We start from the raw sequence: 27102 nt of genomic DNA, 5'->3' as shown, positions 1-27102 counted from the left end.
TGCCTCTCAGATATAAGTCCCTCATCTATTTGGAATTGATTTTCATATGTGATGTGAGATAGAAATCCATACTCATTTTTATCCATGGATAGCCAATTTTTACTGCACCATTTACTAAGAATGTTCTCATTTCTCACTAATTTGTCTTACACTACTTTCAAATACCATGGTTCCACACAGGAGCACATTTTTTTGTGTGGCTTTCTATTCTATTCTTTCAGTCTATTTGTCTATTCTTGAATGAGTATCACACTATATTAATTACTAAAAGCTGTATAATAACTGTTGCTAACTGGAACATCAAATCTCTCAGTTAGATTCTTCTTGGCCATTTTCTCTCTCAAGTTAACTTTAAAATCATTCTGTTGATGCCACAACAAAGAACTATTAAGATCTTAATTAGGATTACAATAAATATATAATTTTAGGGGAATACTGACACATTTGAATTATTGACTCTTACTCCTCCTAAATGAAATCCATGTCCCATTTCTTAAGTTCTCTTTAGTAACTACCTAGAGAATTCTCTACTTTTCTTCCTAAAATATCATACAGCTTTTGTTAATCTTTTCTTCTCATTTGGTATTGCAATTTGATTTTTCTTATATTTATCTTAGTTTACTATGTACAGAATTTGCAAAAAATAATTATGACAGTTTTATTTGATCCTTTCCAGTATTTATTTCTTTCTTATTTTATTGCCTTGCTATGGTTTTCAATACAACTTTGAACATTAATCATGGTAGTTGCCATCCTTGTCTTATTCATGTGTTTAAATGAAATGCTTTTCACATTTAATCAATTGCAGTAGATTTTTTGAGCTGCTCTTTATTAAGTCAGGATGTTCCATTTTCCTAGATACTAAGAGCTTTCCTCAAAATCAAGAGGGATGCTGCATTTTACCTGGGACGTTTTTTTCTACAAACACTGAAATTATCATTTCTTTTTCTTTTTAATCTTCATGGCATAAATTCTATCAATACTTTAAAAATGTTGGACCAATTATATTAGCAGAATAAACCTATTTTCTTCATGTTTAATATATACACTGTTCAACCTGGATTTTTAATGCTTTGTTTAGAAGTTTTTACCTAGGGCCTCTGGGTGGCTCAGTCAGTTAAATGTCTGCCTTCAGCTCAGGTCATGATGTCAAGGTCCTGGGATTGAGCCCTGCAACTGACTCCCCTCTCAGTGGGGAGTCTGCTTCTCACCCTGCTAGTGCTCTCTTTCTCTCTCACTCTCAAATAAATAAATAAATAAATAAATAAATAAATAAATAAATAAAAAGTTTTTATCTAAACTTATATGAGATAATATCTTACAAAAGTTCCTTTTCTCATACTGCATTGTTTTTGTTTTTTTGTTTTTTTAAATGTCAAAATAGTACTGGTCCTTAAAAGTAACTTAGTTAATGTTCTGTGTTCCCTGTTTGTGTATTCTCAGAAAAACTCCATGGGCCTTAGGACTCTAAGACAAAATTGAATACTAGGTTTGATTTCAAGAATATGTGTCCAAATTTATTTTGAAAGCTTCCTTCCCATTTAAAGTCATAACATCTAGCATATTTTGCCATAGCGTTTAGTTTCTCTTTATTGCTGTGTCTCCTGCCCTATATTTTCAACAAAATAAGTTAAAGAAAATGGTTACTTAAAAGTAAATTTTCATTATTGTTCTGGGTTGAATTATGTCCTAAAGAAAGACCCAGTACCTGTGAATGTGGTATAATTTGAAAGTAGGGTCTTTGCAGATGCAATCAAGTTAAGATGAGGTCAGCAGGGTGGATTTTAATCCAATATGAATATGACTGCTCTCCTTATAAGAAGAGGGAAATATGGACACAGACACACAGTGAGAACACCCTGTGATGATAGAGGCAAAGATTGTGCACTACAGCTACAAGCCAAGGAATGCCAAGGATGGCCGACAAACCACCAGAAGCTAAGAGGCAAAGGATTCGCTCTGGTAGGTTTTAGTGGGATCATGGTCCTGCTGACACTTTAAATTCAGACTTCCAACCTCCACAACTGTGAGACACTAAATTGTAGTTTTCTTCAGCCACCCAGTTTGTGGTACTTTGTTATGGCAGCACTGGGAATCTAAGACAATTATTAGCTCCCATAATTCTGTACAAAAGTCACTCCTAATTTCTAAAACAGTTTTCTTGCCAGAATGTTCATTGTCCTGTTTTTATGCTTATTTTTTAATGTAATGTAATTTTTTTAAAAGATTTTATTTATTTATTTGACAGAGAGAGACACAGTGAGAGAGGGAACACAAGCAGGGGGAGTGGGAGAGGGAGAAGCAGGCCTCCCGCTGAGCAGGGAGCCCGATGCGGGGCTCAATCCCAGGACCCTGGGACCATGACCTGAGCCAAAGGCAGACGCTTAACGACTGAGCCACCCAGGTGCCCCAGTGTAATGTAATTTTGATAGTCTTTGAATTCACATTAATTTCTTAGACTCAGTAATAAAGATGTTGCATTCTGAATGGTTAAAATGACATTATACAGCATATGGTAAATAATGGTTAATGCAAATCAGAAAGTTAAACAAGGTGAAATTAATGTCTGTGAATTGTTAAGAGTTCATACAAGAAATGGTAGTTTGAGGTTTTAGAAATTAGAACATTGCACTTTCCCAGATAGGGTAATCATGGTTTTGTTAATTTCAGTCCTTTGATACTGATTTGTTTTTCATCTTTTAACCAATTCAGCTAAACATTAACCATTCCTATCCTTATTGTAACTTATTGCTTTTATTGTGGCTTACCACATAGCTCCAAGAAAAATTAAGAGCCTTTTAAAGGTACTTAGTACAGGTACCATATTGAGTAACTTATTAATCATATATGGCTTATGTTTGAAACAATAACAATAATGAGCTCCAACCTCATTAGAGGGAAGTCTGAAATCAATGAGTTCTCAAAACATTTTTTACTGATTCATCTACATTACTCAGGAGAACATTAGCTCTATTTTTTTTAATTTTTAAAATTATAGACATTGTACCTCTTCTTTTGGTTATAATTAGTTCCTAGTAGGAATATAAAGCAGCTTCTATGTTTAATTCCTTTGGTATGTCAATTCACTTCTTAGATTTCCTCCCCAAAGCTAATACTCAACGTTTATTCCATACTTGAAAATAGCAATCCAACATAAAGGTGGCATGGTTATTGATGAGGAAAACAAAGACAAGAAAAATGTAGCTTAAATTAAATCTCCTAACAGCTTGCAGCCCACTAATAGATAGCTGAAACATGCAGAATATGACTTTCCTCAAGGAACCATGGCTGCCTCAGTGCCTTAATGCTTATGTTTTATTAAAGACTAAAAGTAACCTTATCTTAACAGCAGCTTGTCCCTCAAGGTCCTAAAAGCCTTGCTTCCAAATTCCTTAGAGACTTATGCTATCCCTAACCCCCATGAACTAAAAAGTATGTATCAGTCAGTTCTCACCATCTCAGTACAGCTCTTTCTGCCCACGGGTCCTATCCCTGTGCTATGAGAAAAACAACTTTTTGCACCATAAAACGTCTCAAGAATTCATTCTTGACCACTGGGCTCGATGATCCCGCATCAGTTATGACTGTAAAGAGTTATATAATCCTGGTGGCTTGGTCTGTTAAGCGGCTGCCTTTGGCTCAAGTCATGATCCCAGGGTCCTGGGATCGAGCCCTGCATTGGGCTCTCTGCTCAGCGGGGAGCCTGCTTCTCCCTCTCCCTCTGCCCCTCCACCCACTTGTGTGCTTTCTCTCTCTCTCTCTCAAATAAATAAATAAAATCTTAAAAAAAAAGGAGGCGTTATATAATCTGAGATGACATCTGATCAGCACTGCTCCTGAGAGTGACAACAGTGTATACCAACCTCTTTTCTGTTGAGTGCAGGAACAAACTAGAAGCCTCCAGGTACTTCTCACCATAACATTGACCTAAGTATTGCATTAGTGTGCACTGCCCAGAGCAAGTGTGAAAACCGTCTTCATAAATAGTCCCCTAGCTTTGATAATGTAACATTTAACTGTGTTTAATTAAATTTAGCTTCTAACCTTTTTTTATTACTGCAAAACAAACTATATATGGACAATAAGAGTAAAACTCTAGCTATGTTTAAAGTGGTATTTTTGTTACTATTTTGATATACAGAAAGTTGAAAGAAAAGACTTGCAAACCTTGGAATGAGCTATTGAATGCCACAAAGATGACAATGTAATCCACGTCTAATTTCATAACAGTAGTTTGACTTAAAGTCTGCTCTAGAAGAATGAATAATAATAAGAACTTTTAACTGGATCATTCTGAGAGACACCAGGGTAGAAGGTCCTGTACGGAATTTTTTTCCAGGGCTCTACATGCTTCCTGATTCAGAGAGTGAAAAACAGATAATGTAGCAAGGTATAATTTTAATGAAACAAATCAAAGCCTTTACCACAAAACTGAGGAATGGTGCTTTGTGAGAAAGTGTCCTTGTGGAAAAGCTTTCTGACACTCTTTTGAATTTTTAGAATAAATGTGATCATTTAATAGCTTTTAGAGAGAAAATATGAAACACATCCTTCAAAAAAGCAAAATGCCCTTGTGTACTCTCACGCAAAGTAAAATTTATTCTGCCTCAGGATGATTGCTTCAATTTGAGAGAAATAAATGACATAACTATCAAAGAAATTAAAACAATGAAAACATACTACCTCACCAGTGTGATTAGTCAGACCAGAAACATTATACGATATAACTTTAGGGTTGATTTAAAGTCGCTAAAACACCAGAAAGAAAAGTTAGTTCCTTAACCTGGAAGAAAAATTCCTCAAAATATTTTTTTTACTGGAAGTTTATCTCAGGACTCTAAATGTTTCCTGAAAGATTTTAATGACATCATATTTTTTTTCTTTTAAAATTCTTCTACAATTAAAATTTTATGCATTTTGGAGAGCCATAAACTCTATCTTTAAGAAACATTAACTCTGTAACTGAAATGGCACAGAAAATTAAGCAACTGGGGAAAATAATTGTCACTTTTTTTCCTTTTTGAACAAATATATAATACAATCCAGTTTTTGCTTTTACAAGAGGAGGAACTTTTCTTTCTACTACAACTTTACAGGAGGAAAATAATCTAAGCTACTTTATATAACATTTTTTAGAGAACTAAAAATGTTTTAATAGTCATCAAATTTTCAGAAGAGGAGTACAGAATATAGAACTCTATAATTATATATGATAATAAAAATAATCATTGAAACTCTATCTTGTGATCAGTTAGAAGAAAAAGGAAAGTGAAAGGACAAAAAAGTAGAAAAAAGAACTAGAAGAAAAAGAAGAATAAAAACATAAAATCAAGACAGAGAATCAAAACTAAGAGATACACCCAGACATCATGGAGAGTGGAATAGACTTCCTCACAGGAAAAGGGACAGGTTTGCACCAATCAAAAATTCATGTGCTTAGAGCACTAACATATTTGAAAAACATTTAGAGAGAAAAATCTTTCATGAAAATAATATTTGGACATTTACACCATGGTAACTAGTAACAATTAAGTCCTCCTGCCCCCCTTTTTTTACACCAATGGTAGACATAGATGAGAAATTTGCTTTTTGGTATATTTTTCATACTCAGGATAAAATACTGAAAGAAACATTTTTATTAAATTCTCACATATAACAACCATTGAAATCTCTGGCTCTGAGAAGTGTTCTTTTTGCTTAAAAGATTCCTTAACAAGTATTGGATGTTAAAGACATGTAATCCCCCAAAAGAGACTTTTCATCATACCATAACCAAAAAGAATGGAAAATAACTGAAAGAGAAAAGGAAATATATTTTTCACTGTGCGAGACAATACTATTAAATGTCATGTCTACAAACCACATAAAATAATCTAATATACCTCCTGTGGTAGGCATCCCACAATTAAGGAAACACAGTAATAAACCATGGTTTTAATTTCTGATTATGACATACACAACTAACACTTTCATTCAGTTCACAGATTCTTAATGACTTCTAGAATTCTGTAGACATTAGTCTGGGATTAAGAACTGAACTAATTGACAGACTCTGCTCTAAAAAAGCATAGGCCAGTTAGGAGACATAACAGATATTTAAAACATAAACTGTAGTATAAAAAAATACTATATAAAAGTATATTAATAAAAATAGAGATTTCTTCTAAGTCTCTGAAGTCATGTTCCATATATCATAGTAATTGTAGTAAGAGAGATAATAAATGAGATAGAGATGATAGAAGATGATAGATAGATAGATAGATGATAGATAGATAATAGATAGATCGATAGATGATAGATAGATAGATAGATAATAGATAGTAGATAAGAGAGTCTTTTCTATATGCCAGCTTAAGTGATCAGCCTTTTATTTTTATTGTGCTATTTGATCTTAATTGTAAACACTTGATTTATAAATTTCATTTGTGTCTCCAAAACTGTGAAACAAATTTGGTTTGGTACTCTGTCTGAACCTCTTCCATCTTGCTCCATGACCATTTCAGAAGTTCCCCACCCAAATCCAATTTCCCACCGCTCTACCTTTGCACATACACAGATGAACTATGTTCCTTCTTTACAGAGCAAATAAAACCCACAGCCATGACTTCCTCAACCATCCACCACAAACTACAACACTGCTGACATCTCATCATCATCATCTCCTCTTACAATTCTCTCTTCAAGACAACACTCCAAAATGGTGAAAATTCTCAAATTATGAGAAAAAGCAGTCCCATTTTCATTCCTATCACTCACTTGTCCCAATATGGCATATTGCAAATTGAAATATGGCATATTGAAATTCAAAAGGCACGTTAACTACTGGTAATAGAGCCTTCCTAGGTTTCCAGACAGGAACAATTGTAGTTGAGGGGTCATGAGGAGGTCGCATCTGATATGCCAAGTCCAATCAAATGGGAGCAACTGCTGGTTGCCATGAGAATCACATTCAGAATTCTGAGATCATATCCAGGTTCAACAAGAAAGAGCCCTGAAAAAGTTTAGCAGTGTTTGTCACAGATGTAATAGAAGGGGACTGGTCATGCAACTGCTAGTTATTTGCCTATTCTAAGCTAGTGTTTCATTGTTCGCTACAATATTGACTGTATGCCTTTTATTAAGCAAATAGCAGGAACACAGTAGACATTTTATAAATACTTATTAATTAGCTTAATTAATAATTGAATGAATGGGTGAATCTAATGGTAAAAAAGATGTTTCTATTCCCAGAATACTAAGAATTATGCTGCTGTTGTTGTGGCTGTTATTATTACTTTCATCTTGAATGCATGTTCAATTTTACCAAGTGTCATTTTGTCATCCTCTGAGATGATTGCATGGGTTTTATAAGTGGACATCCTATTGTGATCATTATATTGATACTAAGTCTTATACTCCTGAAATTATCCCTCCTTAATCACATTGCATTACTCTAAGTCTTATACTCCTGAAATTATCCCTCCTTAATCACATTGCATTACTATTACTATTCATGATTTGTCTGAGGAGCACTTAAACATTTTTCATTCCTTATCAAAAAAAGATATTAGGATATGACTTTATTGATGCTGTCTTAAGGGTTATTACTAGAGGTATGCTAGTTTCATCTAGTAAATTGAGTAGAGTTTCATCTCTTTATATATTCCATAATACAATGTGTTCTTTACAATTTGAGTTTGCCTACTTAGAACCCAGAGACTATTTAAAAGCTATTCTTTGACTACTTCAGATTTCTAAAGGCTCTAATTTGACATCGTGTCTTTCATTATCCTAAAATCAACTAGAAAATTAATAAGATTTTCAAAATTATTTTCATGAAAATAAAAATAGCAATTTTTAAGAAATTCTGCTTATTTTGTATTTTCATTATTTCCAGCTCTTGGATATATAAATTTATTACTCTGATTTTTCACCTTTCCACTTTATTAATTTTTGCTTTCATTCTTTCCAACTTCAGTCAGACACTTAACATAAGTAAGAAATAAATGTCTGTCAAGCTCAGCCTGTGAGATTTGTGGTTGTTGATAACCATAATCTAGCCTATCTTAACCACGCAGGCTTCAAAGATACAGGTTTGTTCTTTTTCCTAAATTAGGTAGGCAGTAGGTGGGTACATTTAATCTGAGGACTCAAACCTTTCTTCAAATCTGTAACTCTTCTACCATTAACTCTTCCATTTTGTCTTGCCTGCATTCCTTTTTCTATCTCTTGGAACCTCTATAAATATTTGGCATTTTCAATCTTTCTCCATGTCTCTTAATCTTTCTTATGATTTACTAGTCCTACATGCTGAGTGACCCCTTCCAGTTTCCAGTTCACTAATTCTTTATTCTAATTAGTTGTTCAGCATATCTATTGAGATATTAACTTCAACTCTGTATGTCAGGACTTAAAATTCTATTTCTTTTTCAAATATCTGTATTTCTTATATTTTCCTTTTCTTTGAACAGAGTATCTATTCATTCTTTTACTTATTTAATTATGTTAAATGTATTTTACAGTGTCTTTCATATTGATCTGATCTCCCTTGATTTTGGATCCCAATTCCTTCTTTGTTTTGTTTTGTTTTATTGCTTTTCGTTTATTCTCATTGCTGGTAGTCTTAAGGCTATTTATTTACTCAATCGGTTTTTAATTTGTGTATGTGACAGAGAGAACTTCTTGGGAGTCTGTTTTCTTTCCTGTGATTGTCCACACATGTGGGCTTGTGGAAAACTTACATGGTGATTTCATACAAGTTTTCTCAAGATCTCAGTGGTTTCATGTGTTCGAGAGCAGTTTTCATGCTCATGTGTCAGTTGGTCTTTCCAGCATCATGGCGTCTGAGTAAATTCAAATTTCTCTCCTGTGTAATATAGGCTTAGATAAGAATTTCACAAAGCTTCCTGTTTTATTCCAGCATCAGTCCCTGATGTTTAGTCAAGAAACTATCTTGTTGCTTCCTCTTTCCTAATGGGAAGTGTTTTTCTGATCCCTTTCATCCTTTGAATAGATGAACAGCCTTTATGCAGAGAGCTCTGTGTCAGCCCTCTACCTACAGTAGGCTGGAGGGCAAGTCTCCTTGCCCTGGGTGGTATTACAACCCCCACCTCTGATTCCTAGAAACACTATTCATGTATCATAAAACTCCTGGGCCAAGCCGGCATTCACCACTAATTTCTCCTTGGCTTTTCATTTCTTTTTCCTTTATGGCATGTAAAACTTGTCCTTTATTTTGAGCTTTTTTATGTTTAATACCCTTCTTTATATTTTTACTTTTTATTTAATGGTTCTAAGAAAAAGTTCAACAGAAAAAGAGGCTTACTTTACTGAATTGGTTATTTCCCAAGAAATTCTCTTGAAGTCAAACTGTCACTGAAAAGAGGCTATTAGTCAAATTGTCATGCTCTTTTTAAGGTTGCTTTTCTGTCATTTTCCAATAATGGAATAGGTAAGAACAACAAAGAAAAATTTTAAGACTATATACAGTACAATATGTTTACATATTTTAATTGCATTTTCAAATGTTACTTCAGGTAGTTAAAAATGGAAAATGAGCTGGCTAATTCACTGACTATAGAAGTCATACTTAAAAAAATTCTACCCTAGCTAAAGAAGGTTATAAAGTACCATTTGGAGTTAATGCAATAATGGGGATATGGACCAAACTATCCAGGATTTGCAAAGAGGATCTGGTGTTATGCAGAATGAAAGCAATTATTGACTTAATCCAATATTTAAAAACATCTAAACTGATTCCAACTAGTTTATGTCTGCCTCAAACTCAAGTATTTTCAAAGGAGAATATTTTAGGATGTTCTTTGGGTTTCCTATGTCTTAGCCAAAGAATAACATGCTTAAGGAATGGAAACCTACACAGGTCATACAATTAGCCCACGTTCTCAAAGTTGATTACTGTGAACCTAGAAAAGGACCCAGGTTATATCATGAGTCCCACACCTTTCTAATACTCTTGTTTTCTTCATATTGATTATGGATCAGGTAAGTATGAATATTAATTTGCACATTTCTTTCCTATAACTTACTAAGCACTTACAAATATTTTCTGCATATTCTACTAACTTTGCATGATAAACGTAATTATTGCTTTTCTCATTCACTAAAGCAGAAAACATTAATTGCTTTCCCCAATTCAAGCCAACAAGTGAAGAAGTAGATTCAAGGTCTCCTGGGATTTTTATTTGCTTAGTGAGGCAACCAGCTGACCTGCACAATTAAATGCACAAAGCATAGATTTTCAACAGTGGCAACAGTGTGCTTTGTATTATGAAGTTAGAAGAAATTGTTTGATAGTCACATAAATCAATAATATCAAAGTTCCTCAATAATTTTAATACAAAGACTAGAGATTATACAACTGAGATTATTCTGACTCCATTTCGATATATATTTTGTGAGAAAAAAACTTCGGGTTACACATACCCTATAATGACTTTTGCATAATATAGTCAATCTCCTTTGCTTCCAATCTGAAATGTACCTTTCATGTGAATGTCATGCTACCATGAACAGGAAAGGGAAGACTGGCTACCATGGAGACACATTCTTTCCAGCTTTACTTACAGAATATTTTTTCTTTAATTTTCCTGAATCAACACTATGACAACTGTAAACTAAAGCAGATTCATTTAAACATGGCATTCTAAAGTGTCCTTACAGCTAGCATTCACTGGGGTCTTCTTAGTTGCTAGACACTCTGCTGAGTTTGACATGCCTTAAATAATTTAATCTTCTCAATAAACTTATGAGATACTATTATTATTGTCCTTTTAAAGATGAGAAATATAAGACTAGGAAAGCTCACAAAAAGCTACACAGTGAGAGAATCAGAGAGAGCATCTAGAACCCCTGTGGTCTGTTATCAGAGCCTTTATTTGTATGTGCTTTATTATGTTTTTCACAATCTCCTGTTCTAAAGCCAATGCAAAACACCACCATTAACAATTCTGAAAAAGTAAAGAAAATATTGGCGATGGTAAGTTTTACATAGTGACCATGCACTTTTCACCTCCCCTTCCCCTGCAAAGATGAGCATGTCCTAATCTCTGGAAACTGGAAATATGTTAACTATCATAGCAAAAGAGGTGTTGTAAATGTGAATAAATTGAGGATGTTAAGATGGGAGATGACTGTGGATTACCTGTGTCATTACACAGGTCCTTCTAAGTAGACAAGAGACTGAAGAGTAGGTCAGGGAGAGTTGACTACAGAATAGTGTCAGAATGATATGATGTGAGAAACTCAACCACACCATTGCTGGCCCTGACAATGGAGGAAATGCCACAAGCCAAACAATGCAGGCAGGCTGTCTCTAGAAGCTGGAAAAGCAAGGAAACAGATTCTCTCCCCTGGAGCCTACAGAAAGGGACATCATGATTTTAGCCCAATGAGACATATTTCAGACTTCTCACCTCTAGAACTGTAAGATAATTAATTTGTGTCATTCTAAGGCACCATGTTTGTGGTAATTTGTTTCAGCAGTCACAAGAAATGAACACATAGCTATACGTTACGCTAGTTTGGCTATGGATAGAGCCTAGACTTTGGAATAAGATAAATTAAGATTAAAGTTTGCATTCTCTACTTGCCAACTGTGTGTCCTTGGGAAAGCTAACACTAGTTCACAAGATAATGGCCTAGAAAGTGTATAAGGCTTCATGGCATATATAGAAAAGATCCACTTGAAATATTCTATTCATTTTGGAACATGAAGAACTATTCAAAAATAGAACCTCATATATTAAATTGTTGCCTTATAAAATCCATAAAATTTAAAAGATTAACAAGAAAGACATAACTTCCATTTAGGGACATTTTGATATGTGACTGTCTCATTTTGATATGAGAAAATTATAAGTCTAAAATGAACAGTATCATTCCCTAGTCTTGAGATAAATTAGGAAAATTCATCAAAGAATATCATTCTCCGATTGTGTTCTTATTCTACTAAAGCAGGCATCAGCAACCTTGTTCTTACATAGTGGGTAATAAATATTTTTGGTTTTTCAGGCACATCTTACTGCAACTACTCAACCCAGCTGTTATAGTGGAAAACTGACCACAAATAATATGCAAATGAATGGGTATGGCTGTGTAACAATAAAACTATAAGAACAGGTGGCCAGCCTGTTCCCAAACAGGCACAATGGTCACTGTATGTCTGCCTCGCATGTTGCAAAGATGCCAACCCTAAGAAATACGTGCTTGGACAAGAAAAAATATCTGTGGTGGGTAGGTCTAGTTATTGAGTAACTACTCAGAGGCAGATTTACCAAATAAAATGGATACACCTCAAGCCTTGCAATCCTGGACCATCCCCTGACTTTGTAAACACTGTTCCGGATACTGGGCAAATCACAACACAGCCCTCATGATGACTGAAATGGTGCTTAACAGATTCTTTAAAATCACACTTGAGAGATTGTCAAATGTGGGAATGCCATTTAATTCATCTGCACTGCCTCCTCTTTCCCAATCTTGGTTTATAAATAACAGTAACCTAACAAATGTTTGTGGAATTGATATGATACTAAGAAGACCAATGCTCTTCATGCAAACAGAAAAGTTAAGTCATTGAAAAAGGAAGTTTTCAAAAACAAGGATTTATTAAATTAAAGAAATTAGAAAAAAGGAAAGTAAGATAATTATGGGACAAAAGAAACAACCAAAAAAAAATTTTTTAAAGAAGTGTATGTTTAATTAAAAAATAAAAGGTGAAATTATGGAAGGGAGGACATGGAAGGATTAACAGACTTGATATAATTTGGTTTCCAAGGGGAGAAAACAATGCCATAGAGTAACTGAACAGACATGAATGGTAGTAAACATCACAATAGGACAAGATATATTGGAAAACAGGCAACACATGGCTATGTTATTGCTTTCTTTTTTCTTTTTTTCTTCAGCAAAGAAAAAAATAGCTTTGGAAAACTTTAAAAAAATCTATTACTGCCTAATGAGACCCATACTTATTTCAATTGACTTTCAGGGCAGTTAGCCTGCCCACCTCTAAATCACCAGCATAATGTCATTGGATAATGGGACTGTCACAATATAATTCCATAGCTACCCCACTGCTCCTTTCTTCATTTTCTAAGGGAAGATTATATAAGATTATAACAAATTATGGCTACATATGCCTCTCTTGCTACAGGTACTGACACTAATGGATCTTAGCTCCACTTGGCTGAGAAATAAATCTGTTCTATAGATTGGCAATAAATAGGCCCATAGTCAGGGAAATCGGATTCAGCAGACCACCCATGGTTCTGAGAAAAAAGGGAAAGATTTGATGGGGAATATAAATATAGCCTTCATTTATGTTTGATTTGTGATCAAAATGGCTAAGCTGCAGGTTTTTTTCCCTTTGTACATGTCAAGGCAGATACTGTGTGTCGAGATGTCCCATTGGCAGCATCATTGTGTGTGTGTGTTCTGGGACAGTGTGACACGGGGACCTGGGACGACCCACTGTTCCCAAAGACCTTCCTCAGTAAAGTGTATGCTGCCTGTATTTCCACATAACTCAGTGATAACTGAGTCCTAAGAAGCCTGGATACATGTGAACATGAACCTGGAAGAAAACAATAAATAAATAAATAAATAAATAAATAAATAAATAAATAAAGTATATGTTAGTCAAAATATTAGTTCCAATAAGCCCTGCTTTTTCCTCAAGAGCTTGTAATAAAGCAATTTTCTATCTTTAACTCACAGTAGAAAAAAACAGGGACCTGATCATATTTTTAGCTTCTGAAAAATAACTTTTCCACTTGAAAGCTGAGAAAGAACTTATTGGTTACATTTTATTTTTTAACATTTTAATGAATGTTTTTGCCACAGTCATTTTAAGGTGAGCTTCACAGACAGATCATGTATGAACCTATACACATCAGGTCTGATACTTAACCAAAATATTTTATTTAGGATTTGGGCTAATAAATAAAAAGCGAATAAAACATTTTAGTCTACTATTGTCCTTAAAGTGCTTATCCACTGGGGACTGTTCATGATCAGAAGTCCTTATGAAATAAGAAAAAATAAGTATGCTTGTTTAAAATTCAAATTTTAGTTCCTTAACTGGAAGAGAGTTTCAAATAAGTCCCAATGGTCATATTCATGTTAAAATCACAAACGAATTACTCTTCTTTTTTACAGGGATTTTTTTTTTGTAGTTGTTGTTTAAGATATAGTCAAATTTATTTATGTAATATATTAAAATTTATTTCAATTTAAATTTACTTATTAAGATTTACATGGTCCAAACCCCTAAAATCTAAAGCAACAAGAATTATACTACCTCAAAACCAAAACAAAATAAAACAAAAAAAAACTTGTGTAATCTATTCATTAATCCTCTGCCTATTTTAATAAATATTTACTAAGAACCAGGCATTGTTAGACATGAATGATAGAAAGTTTAAGGAGATATGCTATTTTTCTTTTCTTTTTTTTTTAAAGATTTATTTATTTTAGAGAGAGAGAGAGCAAGCAGGGGAGGGAGAGGGAGACACACAGACTGCGCTGAGCAGGGTTCAATCCCACAACCCTGAGATCATGACCTCAGCCAAAACGAAGAGTTGGACGCTTAACCGACTGAGCCACCCAGGCACCCCAGAGATATGCTATTTTTCTTGAGAATGTTCACAGTTTAATGAAAAAGTTGAGTATGTAAACAGTTACAATAAGTACTTTACTATAAATAAGAACAAAGTGCTAACAGACCACTGAGGAAAAGTTTAGAGAAAGAGAGAAAAGTTGGCTCTTCAGGGGTAGCAAAATTCAAAAACCCTGAACTGAGTCTGGAAGACTGAGGTAGTCTTAACCAAGTAGGTAAAGAAGATCTGTGTTTTCCAGGCAGGAGGAATTGCTTATGCAAAGGCACAAATGCCAGAAATATCATGGCATTCTCAGGGAAAGGGAGAAAGTGAATAGCAATATAGTTAAAGCATAGTGCCAGGTTTGGTTTGGAAAACAAGAAACATGGCTGAAAATTTAGATTAGTACCAGAATCTAAAGGGATTAGACTACAAGTACAATATTTTTCTTAACCTAATTGGAAAGAGAAAATCCCATGATGCTTTTAAGCAGAGAGGGGATATGCTCTAATTTGTGCTCTGCAGTAATTCTGGGAAGCTGTAAGAAAACAGGAATGTAGTGCAGGAAAAGATAATAGAGAAGGGCTGTAAAAATTCAGGTGGAAGAAGAGAGAAACCTAAAATATAGACTTAAGGAAGGTAAAAACTTTTGTTTAAACAATTGCACTAAGGCTAAATTGTAGGGGGAAAAAAACTACATAAGTTAGAATGAATGTTAGATTCTGTTTCTGGCAATGGTGTTATAACTAGGAGGAGACTAGTCTTTCCATCACAAACAACCATAAAGAAGTGCAAAACATAAGAGTGCCTGGTTTTCAGACACTGGACAATAGGCAGCATAAAACCAAGAAACTGAGGAAAGGGAAACTTGTGACAAGGGCCCAGCTTTCTGCCTGGGGGAAATTTCCCCCAGGCCAAGCAGGTTGCTAGAATTCAAGCAAAGCTATGCTAGAATTCATGGTGGTGCTGTGCTGAGGGGTTCCCATCAGAATTCAGAGCCGCTGAAGCTCCTGAAACAGAGTGAGGAGTGGGGCAGACCCTGACTTGAGGGCCCCCACAGTCCTTGGGAAGGGCCAGGCCAGCACCTGAGCAGGAGGGACTACCTGAGTCTTACCGAGAGCAACTACCACAGGTTCTAAAGGAAGAACCCTTTAACTAAACCTTAGTAACACCCCAGACAAATAGCCAAGGTACAACACACCAAGTTTTAGGATAAGCTCTAACCTTACAAGGATAAAACCTACTTTAAGAAAGCCTAAAGCCTAGCATCTGCATGGGAGACAGAGCTTGGAGATTGGTTCTCCCAAGTCAGCGAGGTTAGGATAACACCTTGAGCTTTCCACATTTCCAATCAGACAAAGCATAAAGCAAAGCCTATTCAAGTCCAAGGTGGAATCACAGTAGTTGATAGGCATTTAAAAGTTATGACAGGCAAAGAAACAAAAAATGTGGTCCATACATAAGAAGATAAGTAATCAATAGTAATCAACTCCAAAAGTATGGCTGTGATGTTGAATTGATCAAGAAAGGACATTAAAGCAGTTATTATCAATGCATTAAAAAAATTAAATAAGATGTGTTCTTAATGAGTTAACATTTAGATAAATGTCAAGAGAGAATTAGGAACCATAAAAATTGTAAATTTTAGAACTAGTGTAACTGAAATGAAAATTTCACTTGTTGTATGTAAGAGGAGATTGAAGATGGCAGAAGAGTCAGTGAGCTTTAAAAGAAAATTAGTAGAAAATATCCAACCTGAGGAAGAAACAAACATAGAGTTCCTAAGTAATCTAGAAATTGCACTGTTGGACTTCTAGTCAACAGAAATGGATACATAAATCCACAAAAAGACTTGCATATGAGTCTTCATGGCAGCATCACTGAAAATAGATGAAAACTGGAAAGCCCAAACTGGAAAGCCACCTCAGGTAAATGAAGAAATAAATATTTGTATATTCATACAAACAATGCTACTCACATTAACAAGAAAATAGATCATCCATTGATACATCTGGCGCCTAGATAAATTTTCAAAACATGGTAAGCCAAGCTTAAAAGAGTACATACAATAGGATTCCATTTATATGAAGTCCTAGAACGGGCAAAACCAACAGTGATAGAAATATGATCTGTGGCCGCCGGGGAGGGATGGGTGGGAAAATGAACTGTAAGAAGCATGAGGTAAGTTTCTGAGGAGAGGAAATGTTGTCTTTACTGGGTGATGATTATGCAGGTATGAATACTGTTCAAAGTCATCACACTGTACACTCAAAACATGCATCTTATTGTGTGTTACAGCCATCATATGACTAGAAATATAATTTTAGTTTAGTCAGATTTGGGGAATCTAGACAAAATACATTAAACTGCATCCAGATATATATTTTTTGGCAAAATAGAGTTTTAAAAATAAAATGAAGCACATATTTTGTTCGTTATAAAGTTTTCTATAAAGTATTTATTATAATATCATCTTGCATATGATCATAACAATTATGGGATAATATTAGTATGCATTAGTATAATATATATAGTATAATACAGTATAAATTTCTTCAGTTGAATGATTATCATTGTAAAATATTCTAATACAGCATCAATTTTCAAAGGTAGGAAAAAAGCAGATTCTGAAAGAAATTCATTTCTAAAACACAATTACTAAGACTCACCACTATAAAATCTACAAAACTGATGCTAAATTAAATGTCATTAAATGTCAGGCTTTAAAGTGTTGAGTTAATTATTTTGCATTCCATTTTTACTAAATGAATGGTCTTGAGCGCCTTCTGAGAACTGGACCTCTGGGTATAACTGACTGACAACCTGATTTTTAATTGGCCTCTTGTCACCTTTTATTTGCTCAGTCCTGTGTTTTCCTTATTTCAGGGCTACAGGGTTGATTGAATGAGTTTTTAATTTTTTGAAATTGGGGTTAAGGTAATGCAAGAATCAAACACATGTGATTTGCTGTGCTGTAACTTTTCATTTCTTTGTATATAAAATTAGTATACACCATAGTTAATTGAGGCCTCTAAATATTTGATGAAAAAATGAATTGGTATGGATGGATAAGTGTAAAAACCTAATTTACACCTAAGAAAACTTCATCCGGTCAGGGGGTTCAAACTGAGAATAGTTTTCAAATCCAGGGCCCTTGGGGAACTCAAATGAGCCTCACCAGGCTGCCACACTTCCCTTAACAGACCATCCAGTGTCTACTGAGCTGCTACACTGCGCTTGGCTGTGTGCTCAGCTCTGGGGACTGAAAGATAAATTAGACAATTTATCTGCCACCAAGAAGGACATACTCTTGGAACCCTGTCATTAAATTAATATGTTCTCTAGAAAGGCAGAAAAGTGATGGAATGAAAATGACCAGGAGAAGGAAGGCTCTGAAAATGGCATTTAGAGTCAAGCAATATGACTTCGTATAATTGTATAAGATGGTATACTTCTAAAATTATTGTTTGGAGAAATGTGATACTAGGACCTCTTGTGCTAGCTATGCCATGAAATGCTGTATGTGACCTTGGGAGCTGAGAGAGAGTCGTCTGTGGTGCGCCATATGTATAAAACAGGAGATAAGAGAGCTGAGGGAGGACGAAAAATAAATCCTGAACAGAAAGAAGCAGAGATAAGAGGTGGAAAGAAAATGCTGGTCCTCTGGAGGCCTGGCTATATTTAAACAGTCTAGCATCCTTCTGTAACTGAAAGAACAAAGTCACTCCCTCCAAAAGGGATAAGAGACAAGGACAGTTGAGCAAGGACTAAGAACAGATGGTAGTTTCAAGTTTGGGGCCGTTTTTGGCAAAGGGAACAACCATTTCGAGATATGAGGTGGGGGAGCACCCATTGCACACATGTGGTAAGTCCTAGGGGGAAAGAGGGGTGCTAAATAAATATGGGTGCCAAATAAATATTTGTTAAATCAATGGGAGAAGAGTGTCCGCAGGTGGCTGTAGGAATCTGAGTCCTCTAAAAAATATGTGCAGAATTTGGAGTGGGTAATTTTGCTGTATTTGTCTGCAAAAGAAGATTCATAGCTTCTAGCAGATTTTTAAAATGGTCTAACAGGAAATGGCTAAGAATCATTGTTTCACAGCAACTGAAGTTGCTAACATACTAACCATTCTATAAAGGTAAAGGGATGATGTTGATGAAAGGTCCTTTAAGGCAGGTACGAATATGGAAGTTGAGAAACATCTAGAAGAATGAGAGCCAGGAATCTTGAGGAAGGAAGGCCAAACCATGAGAAAGGTGACCAACGTCCCTCAGGTGTCAGGACAGAGATAGACGGTGCAAGGTGTTGGAAATGCATCATTGCAGAGTTTGACCTTGTGGAAGCTTAGGGTGGAAAAAGGGGAGAAACTAAGTGTTTTTGTTTCTTTAATAGTATCAAATGAAGCAGCTATGAGATAGGTGCATGTACTGAATATAAATTACTTAACTGGTGAATTGTAAGCTATTATTTAAAAAAGCTGAAGCAGCTGCACATCCCTGTGATAATGGGAGACAAATAACCTTGTATTTATTAAAGAACAAAAGTAACCATATCCACAAAAAATCCACACATTATATTTTCAAAAGGGGATTCAAAAATAGCCATCAAAATGGCCTCTCTCTGTTTGAGAATTTATGTTCACCACTCAATGGATAATTAATCCTCACAATCAGCTCATTATATGTTTTGCAAAGAATATAGCATGATTTTTTAGAGCAAAAATAATCCTATAAAAAAGAAATGATTCATTTTCATATGGTCTTTAAACAACTCTGAAAACTTAAACATTTTTGACAAGAAAGAGAGAAAGGAAAGGAAGGAGGGACGGAGGGAAGGAAGGAAGGAAGGGAGGGAAGGAGGGAGGGAGGGAGGAAAAAAAGAAAGAAAGAAATTCCTGCAGCTCTTGGTACTGAAAGAAGTAAGAAGCCTGTGCATTTCACAATCCTAGCAAAGGCTGTAGGTCTTCGGGTCCAAGAGAAGTGAAGTGAGCACAATGGAAGTCAAAGGGTTTGGCACTGCTCCTGTTTGCTTCTTCTAGAACTCCTGTTGATCTCCTTTTTATCTATCCGGGCTCTGTCTACAATTTCACTTAGGAAAAAAGGGTCCATTTCACCCATAAGTCTTAATATCTTTGGAGTGGGATGGGTCAGATGCTAATTCTAGGATTAGACGCTTCCATACAGGGCGTTCTACAAGCCCGCAAAATCAAGGGCTTCCACTTTCTCCTGCTTATCACCCTAGCTCTGGTGCCTGCCTGCCAGGTCTTTCCTCTGTATTTCTTATATCTCGAATGACCTCGGTCTGCCCTCTCAGATGACAGTCTCTCACGGGTAATCGCCACTCCTCTGTTAAGACTGAGTTGTTTTGGTTCTGTTTTGTTTTGTGTTGAAGTATAGTTAACATGCAATGTTATATGCATTTCAGGTGTACAGCAAAGTGATTTAGCGATTCTTCGCATTCCCCAGTGTTCACCAGGATAAGTCACCAAACAACGTTATTACAATATTATTGACTATATTCCCCACGCTGTACTTTTCATTCTCCATGACTTATTTATTTTATGACTGGCAGTTTGTACTTCTTAATCTCCTTTCTTTATTTCACCCATCCTGCCGGCTCCCTCCCCTCTGGCAACAATTAGTTTGTTCTCTGTTTTTTTTTTAAATTTTTTATTGTTATGTTAATCACATACATTGCATCATTAGTTTTCCATGTAGTGTTCCATGATTCATTGTTTGTGCATAACACCCAGTGCTCCATGCAGAGCGTGCCCTCTTTAATACTCATCACCAGGCTAACCCATCTCCCCACCCCATCCCGTCTAGAACCCTCAGTTTGTTTTTCAGAGTCCATTGTCTCTCATGGTTTGTCTCCCCCTCCAATTTCCCCCCCTTTATTCTTCCCCTCCTGCTATCTTTTTCTTTTTTTTTTTTTAACATATGTTGTATTATTTGTTTCAGAGGTACAGATCTGTGATTCATCAGTCTTACACAATTCACAGCACTCACCATAGCACATACCGTCCCCAATGTCTATCACCCAGCCACCCCATCCCTCCCACCCCCCTCCACTCCAGCAACCCTCAGTTTGTTTCTTGAGTTAAGAATTCCTCATATCAGTGAGGTCATATGACACATGTCTTTCTCTGATTGACTTATTTCGCTCAGCGTAATACCCTCCAGTTCCATCCACATCGTTGCAAATGGCAAGATCTCATTCCTTTTGATGGCTGCATAATATTCCATTGTATATATATACCACTTCTTCTTTATCCATTCATCTGTCGATGGACATCTTGGCTCTTTCCACAGTTTGGCTATTGTGGACATTGCTGCTATTAACATCGGGGTGCATGTACCCCTTTGGATCCCTACATTTGTATCTTTGGGGTAAATACCCAGTAGTGCCATTGCTGGATCATATGGTAGGTCTATTTTCAACTTTTTGAGGAACCTCCATACTGTTTCCCAGAGTGGCTGCACCAGCTTGCATTCCCACCAACAGTGTAGGAGGGTTCCCCTTTCTCTGCATAATAAAAGGCATCCAAATTGGCAAAGAAGAAGTTTGTTCTCTGTTTAAGAGTGGTTTGCCGGTTTGTATGCTCAACATCACTCATCATCAGGAAAATGCAAATCAAAACCACAATGAGATATCACCTCACACATGTCAGAATGGGTCACATCAAAAAGACAAGAAATAATAAGTGTTGGTGAGGATATGGAGAAAAAGGAACCCTGGTGCACTGTTGATGGGAAGGTAAATTGATGCAGCCTCTGTGGAAAACAACATGGAGGACGGAACTTGGACACCACCTTCCTGAAGGAATACGTCCTGATTTCCTAGATCCCACTGCTCCACATGTGACATGACAGGGTTATGTGGCTTGTGAGTCCCCCACATCCCAGGCCCTGAGCTCCTTGAGGAGAATCCAAAGTATCTCACCAATCTTACTGAAATGAACTGAAAGCTGACTAAAACAATGTCCCAATGTGGCTTTCTTGTGACAGACCAGGTATTCCTCATGGCAAAACTGTTGGTGATTCAAGAGGAAAGTTGTAGCATGGTTTCCACATGTTGTTCTGGCTTTTTAAAGCTACCTAAAAGATCCAGTGTGAAGGTACAAGGAAAATCAGATTTTACTCCTGGGTGGTAAACTGACACAAGCCTTCAAAATTAAGTGAAGAAAAATCATTAGCTTTGTACACCTGATGACACATAAAGATGAGGGGATATATTCTGGAATATGAAGATATTATGTGTGAATTAAAACTATTAATTAAAGAGCACCTTCTGAATTATCATTTTATTATATCACATAGTCGTTATATATATGATCTTAGATCTAGAAGGACCTCAAGGACTTTTTAGTGAAACAGCCTCACTTCACAGTTGAGAGAACAAAAACTAATCTAAAGTCGTCCAAGATTGCACAACTCAATTTGTCCAGAGAGAAGGAACCTGGGCCTCCTGACACCACCTCTCCATCCCCCCCATTACCTACAGCATGTATCAGCTATTTTAAACAACCTCTTCTTCCTTAAGAATCCTTACTTTCTGGCCCACAGAGATGACAGTTAATGACCCTGGGGTTAGGGGCTCCTGTCCAAGTTGCAGCTGCAGTCTGTTGAGCTGCCTGCAGGGAGTCGGCGGAGTTTACCAACTTGCTTTTATCACAGTCATACTTGTGATTTGGATTACGTAATTTAATTAAATGTTACATAAAATAATGAGGCCTTTGTGTAAAAGAGGAGAGTACTTATTCCTGTGAAAACCGAATTCAGTGTTTTGGGAAAGGTTGTCAAAAGGAGAGTCAAACATCGATGCCAATTAGTTGCATGTTACGTAACTGTAACTACGGGGGAATGACAGAAACACATACAAGGAATCTGCATTCATACCATCACTTCCCTGGAAAATTCCTCTTCCCCTTTCAGAACAATCTTATACACACACAAAAGATTCAGCCTGGGCATAAGCTTATGAATTCTAGTCAGCAGGTCTGCATCAAAGCAGCAATGACAAAACCAGAACACAGACTTTGCAACCCACCCCCACTTGCTGCCCCAAAGCTCAAGTTACAGGACTTTATGTGCGCTTAAATGTGTGAAGTTAAAATACCTAAGACGTGCATATGCATTATTTTTATGATTCTCTGCTTTAGCCAATTCTTAAGCTGTCCTAATTATCTAAAATATGGAGTATTTAATATTCCAGGGCAGTATTTATTTTGTTGATTTAATGATATGCTCTACTTGTTTCCAGTTTTGACTGGAGTGGTTTAGAAACAAACTTAAAACCACACTTGCAAAATAACACAGAAAGGAGAAGTAACAAGTAACAGGAGAGGGTAAAGAAATAACTGTATAAATCGGCATATTTAAAGCCATGCCACCCTCCTTAGTGAAATCAGCTCCTGACAAACTGCAATCTACAGATTTGAAGATGGAGACTGTAAACACAACTCCAACTTATCTATTTTGTGCTCACAGTTGAATGAATCACCTGGCAGCCTAACAGGAAAGTAGGGTAGCTCGGCTTCCTGGCCTCCCCACACCCACTCATGCTGGTCAGTCCTGCTGTCCTCATGCAGAGGCCACGCACCAGGCTGCACAAAGTTCCCGCAGTTCAAAAATTCCCCAAAGCAAGGATAAAGACTCCTTGTTGCGGTTTCAGAAGACACAGTGTTAACATTCCAAATGCCTGAAAGGAGCACACAGAAAGCCAGGCATGTGAACACTCAATGTGCAGTGTATGGGCCACTGTCCATCCCGGAGGCCAGTCACGCCTCGCACTGGCCACTGGGAGGACGTGTCCTGCAGCGGACGGTCCGCATCCATGTTCCAGCCTAATGCTGTGTGTGGCGATGACAAGCAGCCTGCTGCATCGCACATGAGAGCCGGAGGACTCAGGAGGACTTTGTGATGGGAACATTTTAAAAGAACACATTTCTGCTACTCTATGATTGGTGGGAATTTACAAATTAGCTGCAAATTGAGAAGTGGGACCCCAACGAACTGCAAAGCAAGACTTGCCTCCAGGTTTATTCAATGTAGACAATGTGCTTACAGGAAACATTTAAACTAATGATAGTGTTGCACAGACTGCTAAAAGCCTATCTACACTGTCTTCTTGCTTCACCTAGAGTATTCCTGAAACCATGGAATTCCTTGCTGCTAGCCTCTCCTTCTCCCAGGACGTCTTGCGCAGGTTAGCGTTTCACAGGGAAGTCTCTCCTAGAGTCACTCTCCTGCTTTAAACACAGGATGAAGATCAAACTCCCTTGCATGGCATGCAGGGCCCTTTAAAAGCTTCCCCTTGTCACATTTCTACCCCCTCATGCCATGCAGCCCCACACCTTCCTGCTTCCTTCCCTCTCCTTGGGATACTGCCTGCTGTTCCCACTTCATTCAACTATCACACTCAGAAAATTCCAAGAGCAGATCAAACGGCATCTTTTATCAGTAGTTTGCTGTGACTCTTACATGTACCTCCCATTTCTCAGCTCTGTGTTCCCATAACATTCAATTCCCATCTCTGTGACAGCCCATTCCGCACAGATTACCGCCAGCCCCCTGCCTTCCCTGCATGCTGTCTGGCTCTCCAGAATGCTATTTCCTTCATCTTGGGTCTCAGTGCCTAGCACAAGGCTGATTCAGAGCATACGTGCAATCTAATAATGATGCTGACAACTGAAACGATAATGTTATAATAAATCTATCCACAGGTAACACTTACTGATTACCTATGATGCACCAGAACAGAACTAGGTATTTGATACATTCTATATAATTTCACCTTTGAACATCTCTGTGGAAGAGGCAGTGTTTTTTTTTCATTTTATAGATATTCTGAGATTTAAAACTGTTTAAATACTTTTCACAAGCTCTCAGTACTAATAGGTGGTGGAATGGAGATTTAAACCAGGTCTCTATGAAGCCAAAGTCAATGTTCTTGCAAATTCAATCTGCATGATACTCTGATTTGTTCTACATATATTATACATTTACTTAGTCTAATATTCTACATAAGTATGAAACAAATTCTAGTGGCATAAAAACATTCATACCCTTAGTATTACAAAATAAAGGCCTAATGTTGACAATTAGCTCCATAATTTGCAATTTTAAGCTTCTCTGAAAGATTGCACATTAATATACCGTAAGCTATTAGTAAACATGTTAGTCTTCAATATTTAGCCAACTATAGACAAAACTTCTTAATAAAACATTTCTTTAATTATTTTTAACTATTTTGGAGGATGAAAGGTGGTGAGCATGAAGAGCAGTTAGAGTTGTTTCCTGGAAACGTCCCATACTTGTAAGTTAAAAGGAAATTTGAATCTCACCTGTAAAGAACATAATATTAATACTTTACTGAAAGGCACTAATGATGTAGTGAATAAGCCTCGACTCAACATTCTGATGATAAATTTAGAATTATTTGTTCTTTTGACAAAAACTAATTTCTGTTTTCATTTCACTACTTTGCTCTGCCTAGAAAAGCCAACTTGTGACATTATCGTATCAGTAAAAAGGCCTTGATTGGATTACCACAGAGCAGGAATGCAGGAAACATGCCAACCTCTCTTAGTTGAGATGTGCTAGCAAGTATTAGCAAGGAGGCAGCAATATTTACATTTACAAAGGAAGTGGGTGGACAAAGGCGTTTACTGCTTAGTGTCTAGAAATCTTTCCTTTAATATTTGGCTTCTCCCAAGATAACAATTATTAAAGGCTCTGCAATAACATCCCCAGGCAACCGAATCCAACCACACAAAATGTCCTTTAACACTTCTCCCTCTCCCAAGAAATATATAAATCTAAGCAACACTTGCACACTTACTTTTTCAGTTTTTGTCGAATCTCTGAATCTTTAATCTCATTTTGAAGATCCTCAAAATCTTCAACAGACGTCAAATTGCAGAAAACTCTGAAGTCAGCATAGGGAGGGATCCCGTGGTCTCGCCCCCTTTGAATGTTGGTGGCAGCCAAATCCAGGGCCACAGAGTGGGCGGTGGAGAACAGCTTCTCAGTCAGCTCTAAACTGAGCAGTTGGGAGGGCACCCGCAATTTAGCGGCCACACCAAATAGCCCCCGAAGGAGTGGATCTATCCCACCTTCCTCGATTATTCTGGAGGGTGAAAAGAAAGCTTTATGGAGTGCAAGGTGGCCTTCAGGGATTTCTCCGAAGGTGTCATTCAGTCGGTAAAGAATAGGATTGATTAACGTGTGACCAAATCTGAAGGCTGCAGTAGCAAAAGAGTTAATGATCCCTGCATTCACATTGGGGTTGTAGCCCTGGTAATCCCGCAGCATCTTCATGCCAGGTTCCCCCAGAATCTTGGGCAGCCAGTGGCTGTAGGTGATGTGCTGCAGCTGAGCACCCACAATCTTCCTGGCTTCATGATAAAGGGTGTCTCCATCCCAGTGGGGGTTCAGGGCAGACAGCTCCGCAGCGACCCTGTTGTGTTCCCGAAACCACAAGGTGTGCATGGCTGTGAGGGCCAGCTGCTCATTGGCCCTGTGGTCCCCGGCCAGGAAACAGGGGCTGCGGCTACCCTGCTCCCACCCTGTGCACTCAGTGGGTGGGCCCGCAGAAAAGGGCAGTAAGGGCTTTCCGGACGGCACCCACAGCAAGCCTGTCCTCAGGAGGCCCCGAGGCTCTGAGTAGTCTCGGAGAACTTGGGATTCCCTCTCCGAGCTCCCATAGACATTAGAGGCATCTATATAGGCTGTGAGTTGGTTAATCTGTTCTCTCGCGTAGACTGAATTCATCACCAAGGAGGTCATGCCACTGCCACACACGGGGCTGGAGCGTGCAAAGAACATGCATGGTGCTCGGGTCCCTCGGGGGTCAGTGTCAGGAATGATGATGGGGAAGCAAGGAGGATCATTCGTACACACCGAGCTACACGGCCGCCCATCAGAGAAGCGAGACGTGCTCAGTGCAGGCACTGTGTGGTCCAGATCGTGGTCTAAAAATTGGCCCCACTGCATGAGCATGTGTGTGTATCTATGGTCAGGGGTGACTGTGGCCGTGGCTGCCAGCTCTGTGGAGACCAGCCTGGGTGGTGGGAGGGGATACCGGCCTGACAGGGCCTGACGGCTGACCCCACGCGGCAGGTTGAAGCCGTTCTCGTAGGCAGGCTTCAGGATGCGCTCAAAGGCGGTCAGGGATGCACCCCACATGGGGTGCTGCAGGTTGTTGCACGTTCCGTCCTGGGCTCGGTACTTCTGATGGAAACACATGTCAGAGCAGTTGGGCACCTGCCTGTGGGCTGTACATCCAGATAAATTGGCTATGAGGCTGAGGTAGTGCGGGGACACCAAGTCATTGTAGCGGAACTCTGAAACACGGAACAGCAAGGGCAATGAAGAGAGCTGTCCTTGAGGTGGAGTGAGAGGGGGAACCTCAAGCCCAGGTGCCGTAGGGATGGGCCACTCTAGGCGGGCAGAAATCTTTCCTACATCCACCACATTTCATTAGGACAAAACCGAAAGTTCT

At 37.6% G+C, this 27102-nt stretch overlaps 1 protein-coding gene across 1 annotated transcript in view; it reads right to left on the bottom strand.

Moving 5' to 3' along the window:
• The window catches only part of PXDNL (peroxidasin like), a 489791-nt gene that overhangs the window by 63468 nt on the left and 399221 nt on the right, over positions 1 to 27102 (bottom strand). Inside the window, exon 17 of the mRNA XM_078072396.1 lies at positions 25441 to 26944. Within this exon, the coding sequence (XP_077928522.1) occupies positions 25441 to 26944 (1504 nt within the window). The remainder of the gene's footprint in view (positions 1 to 25440; positions 26945 to 27102) is intronic.

This window comes from Halichoerus grypus, chromosome 5, assembly GCF_964656455.1.
Source record: "Halichoerus grypus chromosome 5, mHalGry1.hap1.1, whole genome shotgun sequence".
Lineage (NCBI taxonomy): Eukaryota > Metazoa > Chordata > Mammalia > Carnivora > Phocidae > Halichoerus > Halichoerus grypus.
This window is presented reverse-complemented; position numbering and strand designations above follow the sequence as displayed.